This window comes from Branchiostoma belcheri, unplaced genomic scaffold, assembly GCF_001625305.1.
Source record: "Branchiostoma belcheri isolate BF01 breed outbred unplaced genomic scaffold, Haploidv18h27 scaffold263, whole genome shotgun sequence".
Classification (NCBI taxonomy): Eukaryota; Metazoa; Chordata; class Leptocardii; order Amphioxiformes; family Branchiostomatidae; genus Branchiostoma; species Branchiostoma belcheri.
In genome coordinates this window covers 132,987-144,861 of record NW_017803869.1, presented here as the reverse complement: position 1 = coordinate 144,861, position 11,875 = coordinate 132,987, and the positions used below count along the sequence as shown (strand labels likewise).

The window sequence follows — 11,875 nt, the reverse complement described above, 5'->3', positions numbered from 1 at the left end:
ATATATATATATATATATATATATATATATATATATATATATATATATATATATATATATATATATATATATATATATATATTTATTTTTTTTTTTTTTTTTAACCGAATTTAACGTCATTTTTTCCCCAACCGGGGGTTAGACCAAGTACAAGTATTTTTTTGAAGCAAGATTTTTACGGCTGGATGCTCTTCCTAACACCAGCCCAAACCCTAATAGGGCCCAGGAGCCCTCTAACTGAGGGGGAAATGCATGTTAAGTGCCTTTCCCAAGGGCACAACGTCTGGGTGCATGTCCGGACATACCTGTTAAGGAGTTCTGCCTGCTCCTGAAGAAAGTTTCTCCCCAAGGATCCGGAGGGGATGGAGTCACTCCCACCTGCAGCACCTGAAGGAACAGAGAAGGGAAAGTTTGAAAGTGAAAGTACACTGCAAGGGCTTGTATAAGAGCCAGTTACATTGTGGGAATACTGGCAGAAGGGAAAGTTCAGCAGTGAAAACTGTAAGGTTTTGTTCAAGATCAAGTTACAATTAGGAGATGAAGTTAAAAAGTTCACTGCAAGGTCAAAGAGTAAGTTATGACTAGGGAATACATGCAGAAAGGATGGTTTGAAGGTGAAACGTTAAAAGTTTAAGTTTGTAGCAAGTTGTAACCAGGTATAAATCACAGGCGCTAGGCCACCGAGTTTTTGTTGAGATCTAACAATACATGTAACGTTACATTGTTTTGTAAACCATTAAATAAAATCCTTATTATTGTTTCGTGCATGTTAGAACATACACTGTGTCTACTCATTCAGCCCGTTGCCATCACAATACAGTGGTCCGTTGAAATATTCCCAAAAATCATACAGTCACATAACACATAACACCGTGAACACGGCCCGTTGAAAGGTTCCCTAGAATCATACGTACACTGAACACGGTCACAAACTGATGAGGATTCCAAAGAACCATACGAACAGATACCGAAGTCTCCCGAAGATTGCCGAGAGCCGAACAGCGACTTCCGAACGCTTCATCTTGGTTAGGTACTTAGTACTAGTATACACTAGGTGCGAAATGCCATTTCAAAAGACCTTATTTTCTGCGAAATGCCATAAGGAAAATAAAAGTACTTGATACTATCTATAATCAAGGGTAACTAAGTAGCCATGTAAACTTTTTGGGGGTATGATACCATATTTTAAAGAAGATATGAAGCATTTTGTAAAGTCCAACTTCCGGCGAACTGCGTTACCAGGTCGCTGCTGTACAGGTCAATGACATCATCGCTAGCCAATCAGACGCACGATAGGCCCACATTTCCCGCGCGGTTCTAAAATGTAAACGCACACAACTGGCTACATCACCCGACAAGAGTCTTGACATGCTATGTGTAAATGTACTCTAAACACGTCCACAAATCCCACCGACATGTTTTCAGTTCTACATATGTTTCCCAGGCATGAGATTTGGAAAGTGTATTTGTGCCCAATATCTCTAAAATGTACTATATCGTTGTTTTCTGAGTCTGGGGAGGCAGGGACTTCACGCCGAACGTGATTCTAAGTCACATTTTTGCTGCCACCCCAGTTGGTAACGCAGTTCACGGGTAGGTGTTTCCTACCCTGTCATCTTTTTGAAGTTATCGCCGCTAGCGCTAGCCCCGGCTTGGGGTTCTATCGAGTCGAGCAGCGGTTTTGCGAATGCATTCGAGTTTGCGAAACCTGTTCTATTCCCGTCGGCCTTTGCGCTACCCTGAACGCCAATGTAACAGCTGAGTAATGAGTGTGCTTTTATTGTATGATTCAGCGGACCAAGTACCCAGCAGTATGTATTATATATGTATGGTTCATTGTACAGAGAATTCTAGGGAAATTTTTCAACGGACCGTGTTCACGGTGTTATGTGATGAGTGTATGATTCTCGGGAATCTTTCGACGGACAGTGTTCACGGTGTTATGTGTTGAGTTCATGACTCTTCGGATCCTTTCAACGGACCGTGTTCATAGTGTTTGTGTTCAGTGTATGATTATCGGGAATCTTAAGCTTGTACGGAGTGCACAGTATACGAGTGTTCATAAAACAAAGCAACAGCGATCTCAACAAAAACTCGGTGGCCTATCGCCCATGTATAAATCAGAAACATGTCTTTTTCAGTCACTGACAAAAGGTAGTGGATGCTACCTGAAATGTCTGACAGTTTCAAAATAATTTTATTCTAGTAAGTGATTTCAAAACTTTATAATTAGAGAAACAGAAACAGGGAAGGCAATGCTTAAGTCCTACCTTGTCTTCCACTGTTGTAATGCCCATCTGTTCCATTGTAGCTTCCGTTTCTGTGGAGCTTCTTGTTTCTATCTTCTAACACTGGAGCAATCATGAACATGGAGTTAGGCACAGTTGTAAAATACATGCGTATCACAGTTAAAGTAATATAGTATATTCTAGTACAGTGTTCGAAATACCTGTCTGCAGTCTGCAATCTGCAGATAGATTTCAAAGATTGCAGAAAAAATTTATACAATCTGCAATTTTGCAGCAGGAAAAATTGGCACTTGGGATTTGGCGCTCTTGGCCCCAAGAACATACAACACTTAAGCTCCTGTTCTGAAACAACAGGAGCTTCTTCACTAATTTGCATCAACCTTGTCTGGACTTGTCTATCTTTTGTTTCCTTTTGGACTTCCAAAAATTTGTCTTCACTAATTTGCATATCAATCAATAGTTCATGCTTATAAACTTGCAAGATTGTAGTATAGAGGCTTGTGTATTTGCAGAAAGTATTTCCAAATTGCAGAACAAAATTTTGACTCTTCTGCAATATTGCAGAGCACTGAAAAAAGGATTTCGACCACTGTAGTATATTTGTACTCCTCACAAATACATGCAGTAAGAAAAGTACTTTACATTGGTAAATTGTTAGTTGTAAGTATTAAACTTGCTGAAAAAAGGAACCAGCATTCTAGTCTAGACTCTGTCTTACATTCATTCACTCACTCAGTCTCCATTTACACATTGTTGTACACACACATATACTGATTACAAATTATACATTTACATCTATTATCATCTATTGTCATCTATTGCTGTGCGTATTGAAACAATGTTGAACTAGAAAGGTAACTTTGGTGACCAGCCCCTCCAACTCCTGCCACTTGCTACATAATGTAATCCAACACCGCAGGATGTCTACTACAACACCAGGTACCATGGTGGCAGCCATCTGGTCCAGGTGATTGATCTTACGTGTTTGGAGAAGAAGAAGAAACAGAGCAAGAAAAAGATATCCTCCTTCTACAAAGGCACACATATATAATCTTTGCCCTACCTTCATCTCCGCCCATACACTCGGCAGGTATGTCCCCTCCCAGAGGCACCAGTGCTGCATGGTCCTTCCTGGCGTGGAACAGTCTCTCTCCCTCGTACACACCCGAGCCATTTCCTACTGGGTTATCCTGACAGAACAACAAGGTTTCAGATTTACATTGTAGGCCACAACAATCTTATAATTATATTATATAAATTATGGTTCCAAAAGTCTTCAGCTTTGGGCCACGACAATTTTACAATCATACAATGGAACAACAAGGCTTCAGCTTTGGGCCATGCTGATTTTATGTAGTGGTTCTCAGCTCTTTAATAGGTTATGCTAAACTAGAAACACGTCTGAACTTTTTCTCTTCTTTTGTGAGCCATTTCCTACAGGGTTATCCTGGCAGAACAACAAGGATTCAGATTTGGGCTAAACCAATTTTATAATCATATAATGGTTCAACAAGTCTTCAACTTTGGGCCACAACAATTTTATGTAATGTTTCTCAGCTCTTTAAAAATAAAAGGTTGATATGCTAAACTGGAACATCTATGATCTAGTCTGAGGTTTTTCTCTTCTTTTCTCACCCTCAAATCAATTCAGGTAAAACTTGATTGATATGGTTTCAAGTATATGTAGTAACTACATAGAGTTACTACTTGAATATGTCTGTGCCATGGTTCATGTTTTTAACCAAGCATACACACACACAGGCACACACACACACACACACTCACACAGACACACACATACACAGTCACACACACACTCACACACCTAACCCCCCCCCCCCCCACACACACACATAAGGCCGCACAACACAGTATTTATGGGCGAACCCCGTAGTCAAAAGTAGTCCGGGCATAAAGTAGTGCTGCACAATACTAGAGAAGGGTGCAGAGATTGTTCTGTGCATGGTATCGAGATAGAACCTGTGTTAAATGTTAGAGGAATACGTCAGTTTTGAGACTGTAAAAGTTGAATTATGGTGCGTGTTCAGTCGGCGTAGATTTGCGCTTGGATACTTGTCCCGCCTAGTACTGTGCGTCGGCTGCAGTTCCATGACCTCCGCAGTGGCGCTAATAAAAGAGGGCATGAGAAGAGAACTAGCCGGCAAATCTAAGCTCATTTTCACATATTTTGTACACTATACCCTGAAATTAAACATAATCAAAATTTTGAACCTTGCTTGTGCACCCTACTATGATTTTCAGTGAGTCGAAGTGAGTTACTTTGGGGTCCTTAACTATAGAAATCCCCATAGGGATAATACTGTGTTGTGCCGCCTTGAACCCCCACGGGAATTAATTAACCGTGTCAAATTCGGTGAAATTTGCTTAGTATATCTGGTACTGACGTCGGTTCAGGTAAAATACACCAGTTTATTTCACCGTCAGACCTCCGTTGCCATGGCAACGGCCATTAGGACCGTCCCCTATGCTTTACTATGGGAGTTCCCCACTGGCCAGAGAACGCGTACCCCCCCCCCTTTTTCTGCCGTAAAAACGGCTTATACTAACTACAAATCACTCTGAACGTGAGAGGATACAACAATGATACCCGCTAGCCAGAAAAAGTCGGCTGGAATAGTAAATTTGACCTGATAAGAAGACCATTAAATGGCCCGTCATTAGGGCCTTGTACGGGACCTAGCCCTACGACAGGTGCCGAAGTGCAAAGTTGCCGAAATCTCAGCAACCGCTTGGATTTGTGGGATAAAATTTGGCCAAGTTTCACATCTTGACTAGTTTTATCGTATAAACGAAAAAAAATTCAAGGTCAAGTTCGTTTAAACACACACACAGTCTGAAAAGGAAGTCTTTTTTGACAAATCAAATCACTTCCTTACCTACCCAGACATTACATCATGAAAATCCTGGAACCATTCACAGCATTTTGCTTATTGTGTTGACAATGCAACAACAAAACAGACATTGTTATTGCTGATGTCTTTGTTTAACACCTAGATGTTTGTTAGACATGGTCTATTGGTTACTCTCTCTCTGGGAGCTTTAAGAAAATACCTTCCTTAAGCTAGTAAAGTAGGAGTAATGACATGTTTCACACCACCATACTCACCAGTTCAATCCCAACGTAGATGTCCCCTCCATGCTTCAGCAGTTTTCCTACATACTTCACCACACCCCCTTCTTGACTCTCCTTCCCGTTTACTTCTGTAAATATAAAAACTCTCATGCCGACTTTCAGCGGCAGTTCCGACAGTTCCTTCTCCGTTAGGGGAACGGCTTTGGAGACGTTCGTTTTCTTAGAAGCGCTGTTGGGAAGGTCTCGTAGGTGGTCATCTCGACGTAGACGCAGTTTGTTTAGAGCTACAAAAACGCCGCAGTCTTCTGGGCAGGTAAAGAACCGTTTTCTTCTAAATGTGCCGTCACTCGTGCCTTTTCCTTTGGAGTCCTGTGGTGAAAATACAGGCAAGGCTTGATGTACACAAAGTGTGGATACAAACATTTTAAACTATGAACGAATACTAAAGGAGACTGAAGATATTATCACTACATTTTTACAAGAAACTTGTTAAGAAAAAAGATCTAGAACAGTAGAAGACTCTGGCTTTGGTCCAAGTGTAGCTGGACCATTGCCAACAAAATGCCAAGACATTTAAATGCACCACCATTTATTCCCTGGCTGTCTTTCTCTTTCTGTTTCATCACAAGTAGAAATGTGGGGGGTTCTACCAAAGTCTAACTAATGGTAATGAGGTCAAATGACGTTCCAAATTTAGAATTAGATTGGCCAGTGTTTCAACTAATGTTTATGTACCTGAAACACCAAGTTCTAGACCTTAAAAACATTTCTATGGTTGGTATCAGTTCCTGTGTACTTTTAAATGAGAACAGTTCCGGATTTAAGCTGAACTAGATCACGTGAAAATATCGTCAGGGGAATCCCAAAAGTTACTGGTCGATCAACCAGAAACCCGTCCTAGCATATCTGCACTCTCATGCATATACAAAAATTTGTCTGCACTACCAGATGTTACATTCCTACAATAGCTTATTGACATTTCTACAAGAATAAGGGAACAATTTTCGTTGCTTTTCTAGTAAAAATTAAGAAAAGAAGTTGTCTACGACAGTGCGTAACTAGCGAAAGAATACGTCAACAAAAGCAGTACAAAGGTAATGTAATAAAAGCAATCGAAAGGTGGGGAGGGGGGCAAAGTCCTTAGCGATGGAAACGTCGCGATTTTGACCAAAACTCACCAATAGTTCGACTCCAAACGTGATCCCGGAGAATCCCGGTACGTTTCCCCTGTATCTGACAATCCCTGGCACATCTGTGGGCACTCCTTGGATGGAAACTTCTACCACTGAGTTCACGTTAATCTGAAGCCCCTCCTCCAAACGTTCCTTGTCCTCATACAACACAAACCTGTCTTTACACGTCGGTATGGCGATTAGTAAGTCCGCTTCCTGTCCTGTAATAGCCGCAACATCCTTCGTGGGACACTCTAGAATCAAGTTATGGTTCTCCAGAGAGCGTAACGTTATTTTCTTGCCGTTTCTGGCTGTATCTGGGTCCTCTATAGCCTCGAAAAGCGACCCTGGTAAGGACTGCGTGAGCTGGTCCCTGTGGTGGTGCAGCGCTAGGGAGCTCAAGCGGCTGGATTTAGTCTTCACCGTGTGGTCCTTGAGAAGAATGAACTTCTGCCCACCGGCCCGGTTATCCATGGTTTGTCGGCGAACCCTGTAAACTGCAAATTTTGAACGTTTTTTCACCACCCAACTTTCGGTCAAACCAACCAAGATGGCGTCCGAATCTGGAAATCACCTAGTGATGACGTCATCGCAGGCTGAAGGCGTGTGTCTTGACTGCAACTTGATCTCAAATTTGAAGTCGGTAAAATCGCCGCCAGGTACCTATAGATTTTCTCCAAGTGTGACCCTGAGTCACCTAGAATTTTCCGGAATGCTTCCTCGTCTAGCCACGAAGTCTATACTAATAGCATGACGTCAAGGGGATTCCCCTAACTCACTCATCTCAAAGCACCGAAACTGGAAAGGTACAAAGACTTTTTCGCATCTTTAGGTAGTTAAGGAGACTAAAACACCTGTTCCTCATTGAGAAAGGACAATTACTGGAACAATACATTGTTTATTTACTTTTAACAACTCACAATGCCTCTCAATCAAATTCAAACACCATCCCAAATTGAATGCCTTCCCTTTCATCAAGTGTTGTACAGAGGTAACGTTAAAATGTAATTTTTTTCACGCGTTTGAAGAACATCCATCACACATTTCAATCGCACAAAAACTAATCTTTACTTGGTTTGCCTGTCGAAAGATGGATGGAGACCATCTGTTTTGATGGAATGTTTTGCTACAAGTCCAAAGAATCAAGATTTATATATAGAAAGGGGGCTACCGAACGTTCATAGGGTAGGGTCAAATTACACAAAAGAACAGAAGAAAGCGTCATGACGCTGCGACATGTTATGACTTGCAAAATTGATTCCAAATCGATTACATAGTTAATGTACTGCTTTCTCTCTGGGCGTATCATGGAACGGGAAATTTGTAAGGGGAACATTTCGGAGCGTTTTAAGTTTCGGTGACGTTTACCGAAACTTTAACTCTCTGAAACTTAGAATAAGCTTTATTATCATTTCTCGCCCAGCCGGCCCAGTTTCGGTCGACTTCTCTGACACTGAATGGTTTCAGTCGATCGGTAGACGTTGTAGGAGACAGGATATTCTTTGTTACGCAACAATATCGCCGATTAAGTTCCGCACTGGGTAATACCCAGGGTTTCGGTACAGACAGGTGCATTTGTGTGGTGCACTGAAAGCGCCACCATGCGAACTGAATGAGCACTGCAGAATCTTAGTTTTCTTGGAAAATCAACCCCATCAGGCCATGTTAATTTGATTATATGGATGACATCCGCGCGCGCATGAATTTTCGGCCGTTTCCAAAAAACAAAAAAGTTTTCAACCATACATACTGTAAATCGTACACAACAGTTGCAAAATGAGCAAATATATACCGTAAGTTGAAAAAAAAAAAAACATAGGAAAACGATACCAATGTCGTAGAATACCAAAATCAAACGAAAAAGATGAAAATGTAAAGAAATGAATTTGAGGACTAGATTATTCGCCAAACCATACTCTGTGTCATTTGTTTAACCTTCAAAACCACGTAGATTTCATAATGAAAGCAACTTTTCTTTGGTCAATTTTTATTTTATTCGCACGCTCGCATCAGTTTTGGAGTTCCCAGAGGATGTCATCCATATAATCAAATCAACATGGCCTCATATACAATGGATCATGGATCGAGTTTACACCAATCATAAAATGATTAAGACACAAGAAAGACAGCACACATTGAGTCTAATATATATAGATACCTTTTTTTCTCACAAGAAAATACAAAATATGACATCATGGTGAAGCCAAACCACAGAACACTGCACAAAAGGGTGCCCAGACTCCCCCTTTTCTATACACTGGGCTGCATGGCATATAGCACAGTAGGTATTGAGAACTGTAAGAGTTGCATAGCCTCTACCAGGCTTCGGAAAGCGGCTGGAAAAAGTAGAAATCGGCCAAATAGAGAGATAACATGCCTTGGGAGTTGGTCTGCTGGAGAGAACTGTTTGCCGCTGCAAAATGTTCTCTCAAGCAGACCAACTCCCAAGGCATGTTATCTCTCTATTTGGCTAATTTCTACTCTTTCCAGCCACCCCTCAAAGCCTGGTAGAGGCTAAGAGTTGCACTGGGTGTATATCCTTTGTTTGCTACAGTTTTTGCACAGAAATCACCTTCCCTTGCTTATCTATTGGGCTAAGTACTCTATTAGGTCATGCAACACTGCATATACAGCTGTGTACTGGACATAACTATACATTTGAACTTGGAATGTGACTTATTTTTTTTACCAGATGAGCATGAACTTGAGTTCATGATTGTAGCAAACTCGTTGAAAGGTAGCAATAATTTGAGTTTGTGGAGTCATTTTAGAAACATGTTTCTTGTACACAAATTGTCATCCAGTTTGATCTTATGGATAATTTTTTTGTTCCTATCCCAAAATATGTTGTTTCTTTCCTCAGATGAACTATACAATAGGACATGTGGCTGACATTCCATTACAAATACAATTGTAACTCCAAATCACAAAGTCACTATCAATAATATCAAAGCCCTTCCTAAAAATACCAAAAATGAGAGAATATTACAGCATTCTGTGTACCACAACAAACTTCAATGTTTTGTTGAACAAAAATCTCCACAGATTTTCTATACAAAGTTGTTTCGTACATTTGCTATGGCATATTGTGTGTGTATAGCTTTGCTAAACCTATCAAGTACACGGTATACAGACTTCAGATCAGCTCAGAAATCCTGTTGTTTAATGTGTGTTCTATGATTGCAGACAAACACGGTACACCTTAACCATATCGAGTAAAGAGTCTCTTTTTACACAACCAAGTCGTTTTCTTTTATGCAGCCGACATTTCGGTGACCGTCTGTCACCTTCCTCGGGGCAATTCTGACTGGTTCACATTGCACTGCAGCACAGGTGTCGCTGCTACAGACGCTGATACAGATAATCCAATCACACATGTGTAAATATGGTACATTTGGGAATGCATCTGTAGCAGCAACACCTGTGCTGCTGTGCAATGTGAACCAGCCAGAATTGCCCTGAGGAAGGTGACAGACGGTCACCGAAACGTCAGCTGAATAAAAGACTTGGTTGTGTAAAAAGAGCCTCTTTACTCAGTGTCTTACCAACCTGATGAAACTATTCACGGACTTAACCATATCATAAATAAACTGTACAATCCATATCTCTATTGTCCACTACTTTCACCAACTCACTTCACATCACATTTCACACAGGAGAAAAATATTCATGCTAACACCATGTTTAATTTACACTTTGTACCATTGATGTCTGTGGTCTATTCCATGTCTTACCATTACCATATCTTTAGCAAGAGGCATGCAATTGTTTTCTTCATACATGTATTTCTTTGATGTAACTGCTGCATTAGATTTTTTCATTGTCATACTCTTGATGTTATGTTTAAATCCAATGTAGGGTAGAATTTGACACGACTTCTAACTATCTACTAGCAAACAATGAAAATCAACATGAAATAACACATAGTACCAGTGTGCATGTGAAGTTGGTGCCCGATACACTGAATGACAGTTTTAGAGAGGACAATTTTGAGAATGCAGATTTGCTGATTTTGCTTCTAATTTCACATAGTATGAGAAGTCTATCTGCACAAAGGAGAAACCAACATCATGACAACAAAATTTTGGTCCTTTGACAGTTTTTCATAGATATCTAAAAATGTTGAAACCCACAGTGAAAATAGACCATTTTTAGACACATATTTCTATTTCTAACACAAAACAATCTATGTTTAAGACCGTACTAAAGTATGTACTATGCACAGTCTGTTTTTTCTTTTTTTTATGTCTGAGGACCAAGGAATTGTATTGGACAGGCCTGGAGTCCTATACCATACTAATCACTGATTACAGACACTGATTGCCATTGTCTCACAACTACATGTCTTTGATTCTTTTGTTTAGGAGAATCTCATTTCGCAGTCATTGATTTTATTCTTTAACTATGCTATTTCTAAAACCAATAAAATACTTCCTGTACAGAGATTTTTTAAAATAAAAAGTCAACTCTTAAGTAACTCAACAAACATTTTTAAAGCCGACGATTTTTCCATGCACCATATAATCGTAACAAAGATCTGTAAAAAGACTACTACCTACCATCAATTCAGTCCATTTTTGTACAACACCTCCAAATACTGTACATAATTTACACCAGACATACATGAGCTACCCCATACATCTAACTTCCCTTGCCCTGTGTTCTGTGCAATATCCAAACAGATGTTGGGAGGAGAGATTCTAATTTTTACTGGCTCGTCTATGTCAGAAAATGTGAACAAGATCTTTCTTGAAGACCCTACGTATATCTGCTTGGAGAAGCACTGCCTCCAAAATATGGCAACTGAGGACCCTCTCAAATGTAAGAGGTGGCCTTTCCAGTTTAACACAGTGCCTGCAATATGTGTCCATAGTGAGGTCACTGTGAGTATAACCTGCTAAGGAAAACCAACTGAAAAACAATGTGATTTTGGAAAGGCATCTAAAAACACTGGACTATGTTGTCCATTTCTATTACCATAAGACCATAGCAAAACTAGGGGCAGAGGAAGTCAAAAGTATCTAGTACTTCACATATTACTGTGCTTGATATGCCCCAGTGTTAAATCCCTTCAGAAACTGGTTGGGATATGTGAACATTTTGGAAGGTAAATGATATTTTGTTAATACAATAAAACTTGTTGTATGTACTTTCCGAGCGCTGGCCTTCCACTCCAGCAGCCTCTACCCGCCGTGAAAATTTATAATGTTGAGTTGAAATATGTGGATTCCTTTGTATATCTTGGGATTCATTTAAATGTGAAGTTAAGTGACAATGACTGTGTTCGAGCTGAAATTAGACGCTTATATCGCCATACCAATTGTATAAATCGTAAATTCTATCATTGTTCGCCCGTTGTG

General features: G+C 40.2%; 1 protein-coding gene across 1 annotated transcript in view; it reads right to left on the bottom strand.

Annotated features, from left to right (window-relative positions):
* LOC109472045 (ubiquitin carboxyl-terminal hydrolase CYLD-like) overlaps positions 1–7,240 on the bottom strand; it is an 18,979-nt gene extending 11,739 nt beyond the window's left edge. Inside the window, exons 1-5 of the mRNA XM_019771619.1 lie at positions 6,522–7,240; positions 5,377–5,712; positions 3,313–3,439; positions 2,271–2,351; positions 306–387 (exon numbers count right to left, since the gene is read on the bottom strand). Coding sequence (XP_019627178.1) covers positions 306–387; positions 2,271–2,351; positions 3,313–3,439; positions 5,377–5,712; positions 6,522–6,989 — 1,094 coding nt within the window. The 5' untranslated portion in view covers positions 6,990–7,240. The remainder of the gene's footprint in view (positions 1–305; positions 388–2,270; positions 2,352–3,312; positions 3,440–5,376; positions 5,713–6,521) is intronic.
* Between the last annotated feature and the right edge of the window lie 4,635 nt (positions 7,241–11,875).